Here is a 20,669-nt window from a genome sequence, read left to right as displayed (position 1 = left end):
TTGTTTTCATGCTTAATTTCGGAATTAGCAGATTTTATGATGTAATACTGCCATCTGTACCGAGGCGTATCAGATTCCGCAAGGCACTGAGGGCTACGTGACGATGAAAGGTGATGTCATACTTTATGCGTGACTATTGATGACATAGACAGCCAGCTTATATTGTGAACGATTCGTGGTCGTCCTTTGTGTATGTGTATCGCAAGGTTTTTATTATGGAGGCGGAGCGAAAAAGTGCCGCTGTTTACAGACGTACACGTGGCCAACATGAACACTTAATGTTTACTGTTTTATGCTCCTTGCCAAATCGATGAAAGCCGAATGTGCTGAAGGGCATGTTCTTCCTTTGGTCGCATATTTTATCGCAGTGTGAACAATAATGCTGAGAGAAAGAATTTAAATTTGATGCTTGAGTCAGCAAAGTTGACTGACATGGCAGGGGTAACGGAAATATAAAATTGCTAACCATAAACAGTGTCGCCCTAGCGACCCCTACAGAGCCACTGAAGGATGAGAATCTTAAATCTATAAAGACAGACGCCTGTACTTTAAACATCTTTTCACTCACCTGGTCCCGGATTACGCTACAATCTCAATCTGAAAAATTTCTGAAAACGACTTCAAAGCCCATCATATATTGATCGGTCCTAAGCGACACACATATCGCCCAAAAAGAACGGGGCTTTGAGAGGATTTTGAGCCTGTTTTCAGAGTTGAGCTTTACGTAATCTGGGGCCTCATGTTTGTCAAATATGTGTGGGGGACAGGATTGAGAATTGCAATGTTTCTACGAAAAGGAAAGTTTCTGCACACTGTAACATAGCATATCCTACTGAGCGGCGTACAATCGTGACTCGAGAGGCAAGTGTAGAGGAGGATAAAGGGAGTGCGGTTTCACAGAAAGAATGTGCAGACTTCTTTACTGGTGAGTGGGGCAAAGCCTGACTGTTATCGCAAAGCAGAGCACTAACAATGTGCAGGCAGTCTAGCACACACGTGATTGAATTCGCGGAGTGAAAATGCCCAGGACTGGAGGAAGTAACAATGCGACCACGAGGATACTGAAAATTGCACCGGACAGGGCATAAGTACTACCACACTTCATGTCCTTGTCCTAGAATATTGCCTTTAAAATGCTCCGAAACACGTAAAAATGCATGTTTGTGTCGTTTTCTGGAAAGTCTACTCCTATTCCTGCCCTTATACTACTTCAATGCTCTTGCTTTCCTAAGATTCTCGGAATTTAAGTAGCCTGGCGATTACCCCTGATCTAATTTAACCTTCCCAAGGCAAGCTCCGTCTATTTTAATCCACTTTAAATCGAGATTTTAATCCGAGTTCATTTTTTGAGCGCCAGTTTCAGTAACGCAGATCGTAAAACAAAATACCTGTTGGATGTTGACCACGTAAGACACTTTTCTTTAATGCGCTTGAGTAACATAAGACTGATTTTGCTTTCACTTAACGGGAAACTGAAACGGTTTTCAAATAGCATGAAACGCGGTGGTTGGGAACAAGGGACTTTGAAAATAATGTTTGTAAATTTTTTCTCGATTCTGTTCGCAAAATGAGCCGCAATCGTTTGTTAAAAACCCACCGCCGACCGGCCCTCTTCGCTTCCGGAAGCGCCGAAAGGGGGGACGGAACTGGCTGAAGTGACGCCATTCACGGGTAGTCTGCCGGCTGTCCTGCTTTGCTTGCGGCTTTTCGGCCCGCGCTTTGGTGAACGAAGGATCCATAATTAGCAAAACGCAGTTCTCAAGTAGGGTGAAGCAAAGCGCTACGCAGCAACACAGTCAATGCTGGCCGGAGATCCCCGTAGATGACGTCACGACGATCCCGGCCATTCGCGGCCTTCTCTCGGCGCCCTGAGACGCTGCGGTCCGTTTTCTTCCAGAAAACAACTTTTTGCGTTTATTTCCACACTTTTCGAATGCGATATTCTTTTTCAGCGGGCTAAAAACTATAAAATGCCACATGGAACTCAATTTTTTCGAAGTGCTTCATGTTCCCTTTAATCTACTAGACGGCGTCCACAATAGCGCAGCCAGATTTCTGCCTTTGGGCTGCAACATGTCAACTACTGTCATGTAATTTATTGAAGGTTTAGGCTTAGGCTTCTTGCTGAGAAAAGGCAGCAGGTGAGAAATAATGCGTGACATGTGCTTTTTAAGTATGCATTTAAATGATCTCAATTTATTCCAACTTCGTTTTTTATAATGCGGGCTACTTAATATCATTAAGAAAATCCTTGAATCTACATAAATGAAGTACACATTTAAAGCTTCTTTTTTCGCAGACGATGAATTATCTCAGCAGATTTCGTAGTGGCGTCGATTGTTGAATGTCCCTCTGTATATCGGTCCCCCGCATTCATATCGGATCGGTTGTGTCACATAGCGCGAGGTCGTGCTACTTTCTATTTGTTTTTATTATTTTTGTATATTACCTTTCGGCGTTACAAAAATATCAATACCTTGTTATCGGCCGCGGTGGCTCAGTGGTTATTGCACTCGGCTGCTGATTCGAAAGACACGGGTTCTATCTGGGCAGTGGGGGTCGATTTTTTCGATGTAGAGGTCCGTGTACTCTGCGATGTCAGTGCACGTTAAAGAACCCTAGGTGTTCGAAATGTCTGGAGCCCTTCACTACGGCGTCCCTCATAGCCTAAGTTGCTTGAGGAGCTTAAACTCAAGTAAACATAAACAGAAATGCTTTTTGTCATTTCTCCCTGCAATAAAGTCTTCGGGAGCTGCAGGATTCTGTAATAGAACTAAAATTGACAGTAACGTCCAAGCAATCGCTCTGCATAAGGAACGTTACAGCAAGCTATTTACGCGTCTCGCCTCCACTGCAGCCTCGCTCTTCACGCTTTTGGCTTCAGCCTAGCGCTATCCCAGCTCTGGATCTCTCATAGGCGTCCTTTATATTCACCGTGGGATCACATTGTCGAGTTTGGGTCCTTGCTGGTAGGCCACGGTATTGTACGGCAAAATTGTGACGAGATCATCCCTTCCGTTCAGCAGCCCCGGAACTCTCCTCCGCTGGTGTTAGATCCCGCGACTAGGTGGTTACGCTTCGTGAAAAAATGTGCCCGGAACAAACGAACTGGGAAAAAATACCCCCGATGAAAGAGAGCATTTCTGAAGTAGAAAAAAAAGATGTCCCTAAACGGGTGCATCCAAACGTCCCGTAACCTCCAGTGATTTGAGCTTCCGTCTTGCATGCACCATATGCAAGTTCTGTCTCCTAGGCCGCCATGTACAGGCCGATTTTCTAATGGGTACTAGCTTTACCCTGGCTTAATGCCAGGGAAAAACTAATGCCAGAACCCAGAAGCTGCACGAGAAATACTGCAGTCTTTTGACAAATTATATATTTCCAGCGGAGGATAACGTGAAGGATGATGAAAAGGGTTCAACTTAAATCGAGGACCACCAGCAAGCTATGGGAATGAAAACGACAGCTGTAACGTTAAAAGATGGGAAGACAGCAGAGCTGGTGAGAGAACAAACGAGAGTTAATGGCGCTCTGGTTACAATCAACAGGAAGAAATGGGCTTTGGCAGGGGCTGCAATGCGAAGGCAAGATAGCCGTTGGTCCTTAAGGATAACGAAGTGGATTCCAAGAGAAGGCAAGTGTAGCGGGGAACGACAGAAAGTTAGGTTGGCGTATCAGTTTAAGAAGTTTGCGGGGATACGGTGGGCGCAACTGGCAAAGGACAGGGTTAATTGGAGAGATATGGGAGAGGCCTTCGCCCTGCAGTGACTGATGATGATGATAATTTTGGTTCTAAGATGGGAGTAAAAAAAGCTAGCAACATGGTTACTTCGCAGCGGACGCCTTCCTTGATGTGTCTGTATAGAGTCGTCTACTCTTGATGGGGGTCACAGGACAGGACTGACAATCATGGGACAGTGCACGCTAGAGCGATTCCATGCCTCGGCATGAGTCACTAATAAACGAACAGATGCGGGCCGGCCAAAACAAATGACAGTGGAAAGGAAGTGAGCGAGGGAAACCGTTTCCCTGGATCGTTTGGTGCATGCCTGAACAGTATGGCCTAAGTGTGGTCTAGTACTGCACAATCTTTCAGAATGACGCATATCCACAAAGTGAAGAACAAGTCCACCAAACGACAATTTCTTGTGAAGTGGGTGTGCAAAAAATTCACCCTTCTGGTAGTTTTTAAATTCGAAGTTTGTTTTCTAAAGGGCGCTTCCTCAGGGGACATTTAACGCAATAACTTTAAGCTGCTCGTGCCGCATAAACGCCACTGTGGCTGTCGGAGTCGTTGACCACAAGCGAAAATCCATGAAAGATCCCCAGAGAAGCAACCTAGCAGGCAGGTGGGCCACCTAGGTCACGTGACCTTGTGGCGTTATCACAACCTGCTCGTCGGATGGCGAGCGAACTGTGCACTATAGGAGGTGGCATTTAAATTAATGATTCGTTAATCGGAAAAGCTTGCTCAGGAAGAGCAACCTGGGTGGCGCAAGCCCCCCGGTGGCAGCACCTGTCATCACCGGCCAGTGGTGCATCGTTTAACGGCTGCACCACTGCACAATGAGTGGTACGAGGACTCGCTGGTATCTATGAATGCCAAGTACAGAATCATGAATGTTGCATATATGGGCACAAACAGATTACAATTATCACGTCATACACTTGAGGCGCGGCTTAAGAGTCCCCTCCAATTTTGTTGCCGGGTGCGTATCTTCGAGGAAATTTCTTTCAGACACATTTTTCCTACATCCAGTTGGCTTTATCGGTACTTAGTCACTATTCACTTTTAGGCTTCTTGATCTCGGATCTTGGTCGCCAAGTCCACCGCCAAATTTCCTGCGGTAAGGGGTCTTCCGCGTATACCGAGGCTTATAGGATCACTTGAAATGTGTAGTTCAATACCAAAAACCGAGGAACGGTCTGGTTGTGATGCCGGTGCAGATGGCTACATAGATAAGGATGGCCTACACTTTACCGCCTGCAGGTTCTCTAGCAAAACATTCACCATACCACTGAAACATTCACGAGAACCACGGGATATTATGCACCCTAGTTCCCTGAGGCCTGACGACGAATAAAGCAATAAAAGATGTAGCTCAAGAACTAACTAGCCTAGCGGTTCCATACCGTCACCGCATACCTATCACTACACGGTACGGGGACCACGTCGAACACATCAGAGTGAAGACAATGGTCTTCTCACCAACGCACGCAGAACTAGACACTTCAGAAGCAATGTAGCGGAGGCTAAAACAAACGCTTATCCCAACCTGTGCCTTCGGAACAACTTTAGCCCAACACAAAACCTTATCCTTATCCCACGCTCTTACATATATCATGGACCTGTGCGAGCAAGCATAACGACTGTAGCGAGCAAGCAGCCTGTCATACGAGCAGTTACAGGCGGCCGTGGCTTGAGGCGAACATGACACACAGTACAAACTAGCCGGGCTAGTACACCAGTCGGCGGAAGCCTGTGGAATTCTACACTAGAGATGACACCCTGGCCCTTCGAAAACCTCTCTTCTTCCGTTTACTTTCTTTCCAGAAATAAAAGTTGTGTGATCATAAGTTCGTTTTGGTTAAATGACACGCCCGGACGCACGAAGATCACAGGAAAGCTGGCAAGAACGCGCGATGCGTACGCTCATTGGGTCCGAGTGGTTTTGAGTTGCTCCGAAAGGTTTTAGTGGCTCGGAGGGCTTCCGAGTGGCTCAGTGTAGTCCCGTGCGGCTCCGCGTACGCTCCGAATCGCTCTGAGTTTTGACATCTTTTGACGTTACTCCTCGATATGTACCTGACGTTAAGCTCTCTCCAGTTGAGGTTTTCGCCATTTTTGATGAGAGGTAATTACGTTTGACTGCGTGTTAGCTGATATATTTTTACTTATTGGTTCCTCCTTACATATCATAAATCGCTATTGCGCCTTAAATTCAGCACAATTCGCCGAACTCTGTGGCACTGCGACCCCGCAGGGTTTTCGAGCTTCTGATTTCCAGTTTGCCGTGTTTCTTGAGGCCGTTATATATATGCTTCAAGTAATAAAGAAAAAACTAGGACGCGTAGCTCACTGCAGCGGCAGTGAGAATGGGGCATAACTGCCAAAAGATATTCGCATAAGAGTCGCAAAGGCCCGAAAAGCTTGAAAAAAAAGTACGTTTCTTCAAATTGCAAGTCAAAGAGTTGGTGCCAAACTACATGTAATGAAATCTTTCTTGAAATCTCGCTAAAACAATAACCTAGAAGGCTTTAAATCTGCAACATGCTGAAGGCATCGCCTACTGGCCCATTGCCTTCTGTATTGTTGAACGAGCATCGACGATTGCTCCTTCTCCGGTACACTAAAGATCAACCAGCTTACTTATGGTAGATAGATGCCTAATTGCACCACCACGATGGGTGGCACAGAGCAAAACGTCCAATAGAGAGGACGAAGGAAGATCTCTAGCGATCAGTACCACATTGCCATCCAGTCTTTAATGTCTAGTTGAGCGTTTTCTTTTTGCTGGCTACCACCATCATCTAATTCTCAGCATTTGCGAAAACCTGCTTTACAGTCTAAAAATTTCAGATAAAATGAACTACGCTCAGAATCTAATCCAACATTTGTCATGCCGTATTTTAATTGTCTTTCCCACCAAATCAAGACGGTTGCGGAAATGTACGGGGTTAGGGTCGTCTATCGGCACACTACAAACTGAAAAAAGTGTGTCTTTAACTGGCTAGAACAAAAAAAAACCCCGCCACTTGCAAGCAGAACTACCAGAGCAAGTTCGATAAATGTTTTTCCGAAGTTATCTATGAAATATCTTTCTCGTGTGGACGGTCCTACTTAGGACAAGCTGGCCGTTGTTTTAATGAGCGTGCTCTGGAGCACAGGCAATCTCTGCGCACCGTTACGGGCACCCCTGCACTGTAACTGCTGCGACAGCAGAAATTGCTTTCCTTATCCGCACAAAACAAAATTCCTTGATATTGCGAAAACAAAAACCAAAAAAGAGGTTATTAAGGCTCACTTTATCCCAAAAGCGATGACAGCTGTGTCAGCTCGCCTTCGCGTTAGCTCTATGAAGGAAACAAATCGAATTCATTCACAGGCCCATCCGGGCTTTCCGTCGGTCCTAATCAGACGTTCTCTATTTACACTGTCGTCGCCTGCGCACGGTGTTATTGCGCGCTACCTTCATTGCCATGTTGATAGCCTTCATAAGCGCCCTGTTTTCACAAAATAAAGTCAGTTGGAAGTTCTGTGCTTTGAGTGTCTCGTCGTCTTCCCGCAGTCAGTTTTTTTGTTGTTGCAATAACTATGAACCGACTAGCCCATTATCGTCTTGCGTCAAGATCTCCCCTGGCACGGTGCACTTATTAACGCCGTCACAAGCCCTTTTGATAAACCGCAGAAAGCTGACACGTGAAGAAAAGTTCACGCGTGATCAGTGAAATTGATAAGCGCAGGAACGCTTTAACATGCGCACTCCGATTTCTTCAGGAAACTGACTGCTGACACCCTCTTTCCGCGGTAACGCAAACTAGAGCGTGCGCCACGCATAAGTTGCGTCCTCTGTGTGCAGGAGTGCGAACTAATGTTTGCGTTGTGAGCACAATTCAAGAGGCTCGCTTTTTGATACGCGGGGAGGAAGGCTGTGGCTATGGATTTGCGGTCTGAAGGAAAACTGAACCCACCTCCCCGGGTTCGAATCCCACTCGAGGGAATAAGCATGGTAAGTTTTCTATTTCTGTGCCCGCATTCTCGGAGGCTTCAGAGACCGATGCTGACGGAGAGAAATCACTTCAGTGGGTGCTCTAATGCTAACGCGCCAAAAAAGAGATGTGTTTGGGCCTTACACAGGAATGCCTATTTTCCTCTTGCCCTCTTTCATCATCCACTGCAGGCCTGGCCGGCGCACGGATCCTGATGCTCCTACCATCTATAGCTGTGCTTATTGCAGCGGCGACTGCACGTATGAACAGCGTCCAAGGTGTTCCCCACGATAAATATCACGCGAAAGATCGCTCCATATCTGCCCCGCTCACTATGGAGAACGTGTACGAGTGTGCTTGGTGTAAGTACGGTGAAACACAGAATGGCTCAGACACGCGGCCATGTATTACAGTTTAATATGAATTAAATCTTAAGTTTCACTAGCTGTTTCCTCGGCCGTCGCGATGGCTGAGTGGTTATGGCGCTTGGCTGCTCGCCCCAAAGACGCGGGCTCGATCTCGGCCGCGGCGATTAAATTTCGATGGAGACGAAATTCCAGAGGCCCGTGTACTGTGCGATGTCAGTGCCCGTTAAAGAACACCAGGCGGTCTAAATTTCCGGAGCCCTTCACTACGGTGTCTCTCATAGCCTGAGTCGCTTTGGGACGTTGAACCCACACAAATCAAATCACAAGCTGTTTTCTTGAGAAAAGTTGCATGTGTGGTAGCAGGTTAGAGGAGAGCCACTTTTGTCGCTCTAGACCGCGCGGTTAAAGAGGTAGTCCATAAAATATTGCGCGATACCGTATACAGCTCGTTCGGTCGAAAAGCCGTCGGCGTAGTCGGCACCTCGTGTCGGAAATAATCTGGGACTGCGTAAAAATTTCATGTCACGCCAACCGTTTGCCGCAGAATGTTGCGGATGGTGTCGTACGATTCAGCGTTTTCTACAGCATGAACATATTAGTGAAGTTAGAGCCTAGCTCGCAGCAGGGATTCGTACCGGCGACCTATAATTGGCGGCTGCGCAAAAAAGTCATAATCATGGTAATTTGTCCTTCTAGTGATTGATGATTGATTGGTTTTGTGATAGGGGATGGCGAGTTAATGAAATAATTGTAATGAATGAATTAATTAAAGAAATGCATCTGAAAGAAGTGACTGAAAGAGTGAACAAGCTTGTGTCTTCCGTCTGAGGGCATCACATAACGTAATTGAAGGCGAACGACACATGCTGATCCCACTGGGCAGGAGATGAACAGAGGGCCCAATGTATGCCTAAACACCCAATGACCCCTTAGGCCCAAGGTATATAGGTTTAAGGGGCTTAAATCAAAGGCCTTTAGGATGGAGCTCTTGAGTTCAAAGACCTTTTACAGTGAATATCCTGACACTAATGCACTTGTGTCTTTAGCGTGAAGCTTTTAGTTGAAAGTCCTTTATAGTGAAGACAATCCGCATAAATGCCTTAGACCTAAACGCCTTCTTCGAAAAGGCGCTTGACATAAAGACCTTCAACATTAGGCTTTACACCTAATTGTTTTAACCTAAAGGTATTTACCCTAGAGGCCTATGATTCATTACTACTTGTCACTAGCTAGTACTAACTACTTTAAAAATACAGTTAACTAATATTAACGGTACATGTGAACGATTACTGATTGAAAAATTACGGAATCTATGATGACACAAATCCTTTCGCATTTACAGCACGTAAGCATTCTTAAAAGTACTCTGAACACCTTCAAAAGAGAGTACAACCTTTGTCCGTAAAGTTCCAAGATTGAGTCCTTTAAAAAAATGCGTTTAACATTGAAATCATTTGCGCAGCACCGCTTCGAAATAGTCTCCCTTGCAGTCTATGCACAGCTTCCAACGCTTCTTGAGGTCATGGAAACAGATCGAAAACGCTTCTTATGGCAGGGTTGACAGCCCGTTCGCCATGGCGTCTTGAATGGCCTCCACGCTTCCCATCCAGCGACCTTTTAGGGCTCTCTTTACACGAGGAAACAGGACAAAATCGCATGGGGAGAGGTCAGGCGAGTATGGCGGATGAGGAAGTGCAGTAATGTTGTGCTTGGAGAGAAATTTTGTCACGCTCAGAGCAGTGTGCGCCTTTCGTTATCGTGGAGAAGGCTAGATAATCCAGATGCCCATAACTCAGGGCGATTGCGTCGCAGTGCATCACGCATGTGCTCGAGCACGCGGATATAAAACTCCTGATTCACCGTTTGCCCTTGCGGGAAAAACTCGTCTTGTATGAAACCTCTGGCGGCGAAAAAAGCTATCAGCATCGTCTTTGCTTTGGCCTTCGGTAGCCGCACCTTTCTCGACGCCGGAGAGCTTGTGGACCGCCTTTCGGCGCTATGCGTTTCTGTGAGGATCGTATTGAAAGCACCACGTTTCGTCTTCAGCAATCATGTTGTCGACGAATGCAGCATCCTTCTCTGTCTCGGAGTGCCCTTCTGGTCTTGTGTGAGGGAGTGCGGCACAAGTCTGGAATTCAGCTTTCGTTTCTCCAAGTTCTCACGCAAAATTTGGTGGCATATTGTCTTATTTATGTCAAGAGCATCTGATAGCATGCGGACTGCAATGGTGCGGTCTTGCTGTGCGATTTCCCTGATCCTATTCACGTTTTAATTGCGTGAGGCTGAAGGGCGCCCCTACCTTGTGTCGCCTTCCACCGACGTTCTCCCCGAAACGAACCTCTTGCGCTACTCGAAAACTTGCGCCCGCGATAATCTGTCGTTGCCGTAAGCGTCACGAAGAATCTCATACGTCTGTGTGACTGTCTTGCCAAACTTCACACAGAATTTTAGGTTTACACGCTGTTCGAGGTAGATGTCCATGTCTCCACATTCACTCACAGGAGAATGCGCAGACGACTAGTGAAAACGTATTTTTCTACATGCACTGCTATGAGCGGCTACCGCAGAAATTAACATAAATAGCTCATGTTAGCCCGAAAAGAAAGCGCTACACATACGCGCCAACATTTTTTTTGGGAAATCTGTTCTAGCGAAGAAAATAACTCAGTCTCGAAACTTAACAGACAAAAGCTGTACATTAAACTCACTCAACCACTTCAATCTGTCGTCATAAAAAGCTTATATAAATATTACTCTTCTAGACTCATCAGTTAACCCAGAATCACGCGGGAAACTCGGCTAGTACTTTCCGGCGACATTTAAGCCTTGCGCCCTTCTTCGTGGCTGGCTAAGGAGTAATTGTGCTCACACTTGGCTGTTTTTTAGATCCTTTCAGGCGTGATGTAGGTACCATGGCGCGAAAAGTAAAGAAGGTCTGGCCATTGGGGAATTCCAGCTTGTGCCGGCGACGGGTCCTGCCCAGGAGCGCAGATGTTTTAGCTTGCAAAAACGATGAGAGGAGAGAGAAAGGCCCTAAAATGCTGCAATTCAATATTTAACTCAAGATAAGTCGGCTTCTACAAAAGGAATTTAAAAAACATTCCTGGTGGAGATTCGCGAAGCGGCGTTCTTTAACATTCCAGGAAGAGTACACCTTTGTTGAGAGCCCCTTTCAGAGCCCCCTTAAGTGCCCTTAGGAAGTTTTGAATCTTTTATGCACACATAGTTTCTTACTGCTAGCACCTTTCTCGGTGGTTCGCACTAAAAATAGCTCTCATTTGGTTGTTTCAAAGCTGCGTGTCGTACGTGCACAGCCTAGTGTTGCGAGTGATGAGTACTTAAAATGTTATGGAACCAGGTTGTAATCTGAGCAAATATCAAGAAAAAAAAACAATGTGCAATGTTTGTTCAGGTTCTATCGCGTGCGCCTCATGTCGCCAACCGAGGAGTATAACTCTGAGGGCCCCGATCGAAATTATTCCTGTCATCAGAATGAAGCAATGATTAGGGTTGGTAAAACACCGCGATACAGCAGAAAAGTTCATTCTGTGATTATTTCACAACAACAACCTTTATGTACGTGAGGCCTATTCCACAAAAATAAAGTTCGCTGTTACAGTTTCTTGAGCTGCTCCGAGTCTGTGAGATGTGCTCAGGCTCTGACGAAGTTGAAGCCCAGGTCAGTTTCTTAGGGAAACTAACGAAGAAAAGGTCCACGAGTTCGACACTTAAAGCATCAAACGTCTCGGCATCACGAATTCACCAATCACGAATTCCAACCGATGATTGAAAACACGTTTTCATACTTGTCGTACGAGAAATCAGATTTCTGTGAGTGATTTCGATTCAGGTCGTAGGTTTCAGCCTTGGATATGGAGCTACTCGCTCCGAGGTGGATTGCCCCGCCTTGCTACGCTTGATATCATGCAGCAAAGAGCGCGTCCTCAGATCCGATCATCAGTTTGCATCTGCGGGAACCGCTCCGGCTTTTCTGCTTCTGAGGCCATTAATGGCGATTCTCCACTCCCGCATTTCGCTAATAAGAAAACGTGGTTTTGATAAAGCTGTAGTTGGCCATCCTGAATAGCGAACACACCACAAATTCAACGCTTTGCTGGTTGAGTTACGTGTGCTCTCTTTAAATTAGGGCTTCTCCTTGTAATAGCCGATCGTATCAATTTGCAGCATTTGGTGCAAAACGCTTGCGACATGCGCATGCTAAGTAGCGAAAACATTTTCGTGCTGCTCTGGGGCAAAAGCAGGAAATAGATGGAAATGCAGAGTGTGCTATTTGGCGCGAAAGCGCTTGCAAGTCGGGCACTGCCAGAAAAGTGGAATGAGACATAGCCGAAGTTCCCGCTTTTTTTTAGGGTAGCATGCAGTTTCTTTGAAGGCAGTCTGCCTGGATGCTAGTACCTTACACTAACAATAAATGTAACTGTTGGCCAGAGAGACACGGCACTCTGGCTTAAGAAGACAGCTCCACATATGTGTGGTGTGGACCAAAATAATATTTTAAGAACCCGCTAAAGAGTTGATATCGAATCGTTTAAAAAGTTTAGCGCTTCGTATTTAGCTTACAGCCTGAAAACGGTTCGCCGCAGTTATCGGGCACTGTTGGAAACCTGCGGAAGAAACTATATGACCATTAAAACGTGTGACATTGTGTTTTCAAGATAATGCAGATATGACCCGAACTATGCACGAAACAACGTTTTGTGCTCTAAGTTTACCTAAATGCTAAAAAGATGTAAATGCCGTACGTTCATCCTGAGGCAGCAAAAACCGAAGTGCCCGGGGTCGAACCAGCCATGCTTGTCTGCATAGATAGTTACTTGCTATTACACGGCGTCAAGACGTTTTATTAATGGGTTAGCATTAGAAGGGTTTGTGCAAGCAAAACTAGCGACCGGCGCCACACGTGCCGACCTCAGTTAAAACGAAATTTATACCCAGGTTTCACTTTCCGAGCAGCCTCTCCAGAAAAATCATTAATTTACTGCTACCTGAACGGTGGGCAGCCACGCTTGACGGGTGACGTGGTGCGATCCTTGTCAGGTAGCAATCTGCCCACCGGGACAGGAGTATTATCGATTGTTCGCGAGTGGTTGCTCGGCAAGATATATCTGCGTCTTGCAAGCCCCACTGGTGCCTGTGTTGGAAATAGCCACCAGACATAGCAGTGGCGCATCGCTTAACCGCCGCACCACTACAACACGAGTGGTATAATGAGTCCCAGTGATCTATGCAGGTAAAATATATGACGAGTTGCACATATATACGCATTAACGCATTTCAGCTATCACGTCATACCCTTAAGTTCGAGCTGCAACAGTCAGCAGAAAATGAAAATGCGGACTCTTTCAAAAGATCGACTGCTAATCGCCTAAGAGCTTTTTTCTGTACCTAATAAAAAACTTGGTGCTTGGTGTTTAAAGAATATTTTCGCATATACCGTAGTACTGCGAATCGCTTTATTGTGCGCAGTAGGTGGGAATGCATGGTGTACTGCTCGAAAGCAACAGCCCTTACGGGACATGAACGAACCACAACTCCGCCTTTTAGTAACAGCGACTGCGACGAAATGTACTTCCTGAGTTTACGCGATAAACTTCTTTAATTGGCCAACTCTTTCGGGCCACCCAGCTATTTTGCTATATTTCTACTTTTCTTTCAATGCAACTGCGTGTACCTCTCTTCCCAGTCTCAGCGGTCCTCCGGAATTGTTCTATGGTGCGCCTGAAGGGAAGCAAATTCCCACATGTATATGCAGTGGTACGTATGTCTCAAGCATTCGCAACGCTTTGAAACGTTCATACTATGCGTTAGCTAGTTCTGTGCCGCGTTCACTACGTGCGGCAGGGCGAACGGGTTAGAATCAACAAGATTAAGACCATCAGAATGCAAGGCAAAAGGTGCTAAATGCTGCGTATGCGCGCTAAAGCGAACCAACAGACGAAGAATTTTTGCCAAGTACAGAAAAAAAACAGTACATAGACAAATTGACAAACCTAGCATACAAATGCTGACCTCTGGACGAGCATACTTGGGCATGAATCACCATCTAGCCCACACCTTTACCATAGTGCTAGAGAAGAGATCTGATTCACTAGCACGAAGCCAGTTATGTGGGCATGTGTACATCTAGTAACTTTAATTTGAACCTCTAGCCAGACACGTCCGTTGTTTTCCGCTGTTATGCTTATGGCAGGTCTCCGATGAAGTGAACCCATCCGTCAGCCTACTCGTCCTGCGTTATCGAGCTGGGCAAAGCTACTCTTAGTGACGTTCGCACGAGGATTCAGGATACCCCTACTTCCTTCGTCTTCTCATCTCACCCCCTGTAACACTTGATCATGGAAAGCAGAAAGTTGGGCTAGTTGGTTGATATGCATACTCAAGAAGTTGGTGCGGAACAACGAGGACAAGCGAGACAAAGACGAGCGCTTGTCTTTTTTTGTCTCGCTTGTCCTCGTTGTTCCGCGCCAACTTCTTCAGTATGCACTTGATCATGGACCGGCCACGTCACCAGAGGAACTGCACACTTCTTCCCACTTTAAGAATATGTGAGATAAATGTGAAGTGTGTCGAGGGCAGTCCACTTGCAGTCATAATCTGCACCAGCAACTAGAGCAGCAGCAGCCTAGCTACGCCAAGTTCAGGACAAAGGCTTCTCTATATCCTAATTATTAACACTGTATTGAACCAGCCTTCAAAACCTTATCCTAGACGATTTTCAATCTCAACCACCCACATAACCTCGTGAAGCCCCCTGGTATCGTCTTGCTATCCTGGAACCCATTAAGATACCCTCAACCACCATCGATGGTCTTGCCTTCGCATTACATGCCCTGTCCGAGTACATTTCTTCGCGTTGATTTTGGCTAGGATGTCATTAATGCAAGATGTCATAAATAAGTAATTAATTAGCATGACATTAATGTCATTGTTTCCTAAACCGCCCAGCTCTCCGCCTGGCTCTCAGCGTTACTCCTGTCATTTGCCTTTCCATACCTCTCTGCTTTGTCCTTTATTAATTTCAACCCTTGTCGTTAGGCTCCGCGTTTCGGCCTTCATTTCACTGCATGCACGATGCAGCTGTTAAATACTTTTCTCATGAGGGTCATTGACAAACTTCTATGAGTTATTTGATACTGAATACGAAGTATGGTCCACCACATTTTTCCGAAAAAGCAGCGCAAAAGCACGTGGACAAAGACGAGACAAGTATGGGCGCTGAACTTACAACGAGCTTTTATTATGAAAGAATCCACTGTTGTAAACAGTCTGTACAGACGTGGCTGTCGTTCACGCATGCGCACATAGGTCAGCTCTTTTTAGGGAAGGGCGATAGAGGCTGTGCCGACACAGTCCTCCCCCAGGCTACGTATCTGTTCAGATTCTGCGATTTCTCTAGTGAGGCGTTCTTTTCTCTTTCCGGTTATGGAGGTGTTATCAAGTGCAGAGAACAATCCAGGCAATTGGGAATATGGCTTGCGATTGGATTGGATTGTAAAACATTTATTGCGTCGAGAGCAGGTTGCAGGAGACACATACTAGATGGCCGCTAGCTCATGGCTGGCGGCGACCTTATTGGCCCACTCGATTGCCTGTACTTGAATCTTAGGGTCCGAGGTGACCAGCACGGCCTCCCACCGCTCGGGAGAAGGGAGCTGTATCAAATCCGCCGGATGCGGATCATTTGCGCAGTTCCAGAGAATGTGGTCGTATGTGGCCCTTTCACCACATTTATGGTAGTTTGGGTCGTTCTGGCCAGGGTATATGAGGGCAAGTACTGCCGGATTCAGAAGGAAGCGTGTTTGCAGTCAGCGCCAAGTGACTTCCTGCGCTTTTGTTAACGATTTGTGGGGAGGGAGATATGCGCGCCTCTGCAGTTTAAAGTGATGGGTGATGTGATGAAATGAGATCAACCCGTCTCTCGTGAAATTCGGGTCGGAGGGCGCACTAACTGCCCGGTCGACGAAACCTCGGGCTGGTGCATGAGCCACCTCGTTCCCTGGATTAGACGTGTGGGCCGGGACCCAGATCAATTCAACGTCTCTAATCGGAAGGGGTGTGTTTTGGAGAATGCGGATTGAGGTAGATGTAATATGGCCCCTCAATAAATGGCGAATGGCTGTTTTGGAGTCACTGAATATATCAGCACACATGTTCGCTATAGATAAGGCTATTGCCGCTTCCTCTGTCGTCTCGGAAGAGGTGGTTTCTATCGACGCGGCCGCCAACGGGGCGTCGTTCCCGTTCACCGCGACCAGTGCAAGCTCTTTTCTCGGGGTTTGTCAGTATTGCGCTGCGTCCACGTACGCCACATTATCGTTTCGGCCGTATTTGGTGTGTAGGGCGCGAGCCCTCGCTGTGCGTCGGCCTTCGTGGTGCGCGGGGTGCATGTTCTTGGGTAGGGGTTTAATCAAAAGAGCTTTCCTGATGTGGGTGGGTACCAGCGTTTTCGCGTCCCTCTCTGGGAGCTTTTCGCACATCTTTAGTCTGTATAGGATGACCCTTTCCGCTCTCGTACGAGTGAGTCGTCCAAGCTAGGAAACGAGGCGCGCCTCTCAGAGCTCCGAGAGTTTGTTGTAAACCCCAAGGGCCAGCAACCTTTCTGTGGACGTACTGTGCGGGAGCCCAAGGGCTGCCTTGTAGGCCTGCAGGATTGTAGCTTCGACCTTGCCCCTTTCTGCGAGCTGTAGTTGCATGTAAGCGAGAGAGTAGGCGACCCTGCTAACCACGAAAGCCTGTACAAGTCGACACAGATCTTTCACTTTCATGCCTCGTCTTTTGCTGGAGATCCGTCTGATTAGTCGCACAGTCTGATTGACCGTGGCCGTGAGCCTGTTGAACGTTTCGGTGTTTTTGCGATTGTTCTGTAGATACATGGCCAGAATGCGTATGGGTTGGACCTCCTTGACCGGAGGTCCTTGCACATATACATTCAGAGGAGTCAGGTTTGCGTTTCTACCTTGTGGCTTGGCCCTAAGAACCAGCAGTTCCGATTTCAAGTGCGAGCATTCAAGGCCCGCTCCCGATGCATGTTTCAGTTTTGTCGACCGCCTGCTGCAGGGTATCCTCTATTTGACCATCATTCCCAGTGGTTACCCAAAGGGTGATGTCGCCCACGTATAAGATGTGCAGTTTGGGGGGTAGTGTAATGAGTGCAAGCTTAAAGAGGAAAGGTGCGAGCACCGAGCCCTGTGGCGTGCCTCGGCTTCCCAGAGGAATGGGCGACTATTTGAGGCCACCTAATGCAAACTCTGAGGTCCGCTCGGATAGGAATGATCGAATGTAATTGAATGTCCGTTCTCCCGGCTCGATTTTAGAGAGGTTCATGAGGATTGCCTCATGCGAGACGTTTTCGAAGGCCTTGTTCAGGTCTAGCCCGAGCACTGCCTTCGTCCCGGTCCCGCGTGGAGGGTCCAGCACGTCCTAATTAAACTGGAGCATTACGTCCTGTGTGGACAAGCCAGCCCTAAAGCCAATCATTATTTTAGGAAGAAGGTCGCGGTCTTCCGCGTAATTTTGCAATCGGTTAAAGATGACATGCTTCATGAGTTTTCCGATGCAAGACGTGAGAGAGATAGGCCGCAGATTGTCGATCGAGAGTTTCTTTCCCGGTTTGGGGATAAAGGTCAGCCGTGCATGCCTCCATTCCAGGGGGATCACGCATGCCCTCAAGTAGGTGTTCATTATGTCTGTCAGAGCCGTGACAGACTTGGGGTCTAGGTTTCTGAGCGTTTTGGTCGACACTCCGTCCGGTCCCGCCGCGGAGGTGGTACGGAGCTGACCCAGAGGGAACCAAACCTCGGCATCTACTATGTCTGCGTCTAGGGTCTCATTGGGGAGGCCCTCGTATGCGGGTAGGGGGTCTGTATGCGACGTGTTCAGGTAGCGTTTATGCAGTTGGGCGAGTAGCTCTGGGTCTGTACCGGTGAATTAGTCTCGTGAATTGGTCGCGTTGTGTGGATTTTGTGTGTTGGGTCGAGCAGGTGGCATGACGATGGCTGGCCTGCAGGATAGAGGACTTTCTTCGGTTTTTTCTTCAGTCACCTTTTTTTGCTGTATTTTTCCATGCAAAACATAAATTGATTGATTGATTGATTGATTGATTGATTGATTGATATTGGTCGGGAGGGGGAGAAGCCAGGGTGGGAATAGAAGAGGAAAATGAGGAGATGGGAATGGGAGCGATACCCACCTTAGCCAATAACCGCTGACATGACGGGTAAGGGAAAGCCGGGCAAGCTAAAAGTCATGATGGAGAGCAAGAGAATGGAGATGATGGAAGAGGCCTTTGGCAAATAGCTTAGCGGTAGATGTAGCGATATGGAGGCTGAGAGATGCCTTGTCCAGGCCCACAAGGGAAGTCTCGAGAACTTTAAGTTGAGTGCGAAGGAAACATAGGGTTCAAAATACAAGACCCTCTTTAGGGCGAGCGCGTGGGCAGCTCGGTACGCATGGGCTTCGTGGAGACCCGAGCGCCGAGTGACCACGCGCCGCAGATGGTGAGTTATACAGTGGCAGGTATTGACAGCCGGGTGGAGGGCTTGCACGTTCTTAGCCGCATGCGAAGGGAAGCAAATAACTCTGTACTGGGTGACGACAGGAACGGAACCACCAGAAACCTGGAGAGAGACGATATGGTTGTGCGGGGGCTGGTATGAGGAGTGGTTGAGAAGGACAAGGTCGGACTTCCCCGGAGCAGGAGAGAGAAGGGCGGTGGTGAGGAAGGAGCCGATTAGACCTAGGCCACGCTGCAGAGTGTCCTGTACGTGACCGGGAGAACCAGACGAACACCAGAGAGTGATGTCGTCGGCGTAAAAGATGCGGGGTAGGTCGGCAGTTTCGGCTAGCTGGAAGACGAGAGGGGTCATAGCAAGATTGAAAAGGGTAGGAGTGAGAACAGCACCTTAAGGAGCGGCTCGGATGAGGTGGTGAGATCGAACAGGTGGGTGTCCACTCTAAATCGAGCCACTTGGTTAGAGAGAAATGAGCGGATATAAGAGTACTTGCTGGACCAATAGGCCAGGGAGGCGAGTTCAGAAAGAATGCTGTCGTGGCACACACCGTCGAATGCCTTGCGGGCATCGACGGTCACAAGTGCGTGAACTTACCACAGCGGTGGCCTAGAGGTCTGAGCATCCGCCTCACATGCGGGAGATGCGGGGTTCGATCTCTAGTGCCGCCGGGTACCCACCGGTGATGCAATGGGTACGTTTCTCCTCGCCTGGTGCTCGGCTTAAACAAGTGAAATTCTTGGAAGACAGGTTTTGAGCCCACCTTGTGCAAACGAAAATAGCTTGTGCCATGGCGCTCTCTGGCCGCAGATGCCCTTGCGCCATGAAAATTCACTATCACCATATAGTGCATCAATTTGGGTGTGGTAGGTGAGAGAAAGGGGGGCTGGAGAATTAGAAACATTTTCTGTGCACAAACTGACGTCGGAAGCCGATAAGAAAATGGGGGAAGAAATCTCCGGCCTCGAGAAAATTAGATAGGCGAGTCAGGGCCATTCGCTCAATGGCCTAACAACCGCACGACGTCAGGGAGACTTGGCGAAGGTTAGAGAGCGAAGAAAGTTTGCCCGGCTTTGGAATCATAGAAATGAGGCAGGAGGTCGAAGAGCTCGGCAGGCGGCCATTGTCCCAGGCCTCTTTGGACGTGTGAAGGAGGAGTTCTTTGCGGCGCTCAGAAAGTTTTCGTGGTGTGGTGTATGTAATGGTGTCCTCACCGGGAGCCGAGCGGATAGCATTAGTAGCCAGAACCCCTTCAAGCTCACGGAGACTGAACGGGTGGTCCAGATCGGAGTTAGGTTAGCCCGAGTAGGCCAGGTAGGAAGGTGCAAAAGGGGGCTGGCGATAGAGAGGCGGGCTGGCATCGGAGGGAATACCCTTTCTGAGGGCTTTAGCTAGAGTGGGAGCAAGGACAGGCATAGTTCCAAGGGACTTAAAGAGAGATCATACACATGGTGCGACTATGGACGTCTCTGATTAGCGACGCGCATACTACCTGACATCCAGGGGAAGGGGTCTGAAATGAGCTCCACCGCCGCGTAGTTGGCGGCCGCCGAAGCGTCGGCATGCGGTGGAATTGGGTAATGCAATGCGACGGCTCTGGTGTTTTTATTTCACGTCACAGGGCTCAGAAAACGGAGCATGGCCAGGTCGCAGCTTCTGCATCTTCGGCGCATGTATACTGTACGAAAGTCGTGTTAAACGACACAAAATGCACGTAGCGGGCTTGCCAACGCGGTACTCAAGGCGACGTGACAGTGCGGATTACAAGCGGCCATTTCAGAAAAAAATCGATTACTGTAGTGCGACGTCTTCTCATTGGATCTTCATTGTGACGTCTTTTCATTCGCACAAGGACATATGTATAGCAATTTAAAGCCCATTGGGAGACAGTCGTTGTGCTGCATTCTCAATTTACAACCGACTCTTGAGATATGCTTGAGAGTTAAGTACTTTGTATGCGCTGATCGCAGCACGCTACAAGAATGCGATCAACAGGATTTGCCTTGCAAGAGCACGAAAAGATTTCCGCCTGCGAAAATTAACACAACCAGTTTCTCAGCGATGA

The 20,669-nt window shown here is 47.7% G+C and overlaps 1 protein-coding gene across 2 annotated transcripts in view; it reads left to right on the top strand.

Annotated features, from left to right (window-relative positions):
• Positions 1-20,669, top strand: part of LOC144100411 (uncharacterized) — a 45,820-nt gene continuing 25,151 nt past the window's right edge. Inside the window, exons 1-3 of one of the 2 annotated variants that reach the window (XM_077633369.1) lie at positions 1-110; positions 7,899-8,069; positions 13,780-13,850. In XM_077633369.1, coding sequence (XP_077489495.1) covers positions 104-110; positions 7,899-8,069; positions 13,780-13,850 — 249 coding nt within the window. In that variant the 5' untranslated portion in view covers positions 1-103. The remainder of the gene's footprint in view (positions 111-7,898; positions 8,070-13,779; positions 13,851-20,669) is intronic. The other variant, XM_077633370.1, reaches the window with a different exon arrangement.

Source organism: Amblyomma americanum, chromosome 8 (genome assembly GCF_052857255.1).
Source record: "Amblyomma americanum isolate KBUSLIRL-KWMA chromosome 8, ASM5285725v1, whole genome shotgun sequence".
Classification (NCBI taxonomy): Eukaryota; Metazoa; Arthropoda; class Arachnida; order Ixodida; family Ixodidae; genus Amblyomma; species Amblyomma americanum.
This window is presented reverse-complemented; position numbering and strand designations above follow the sequence as displayed.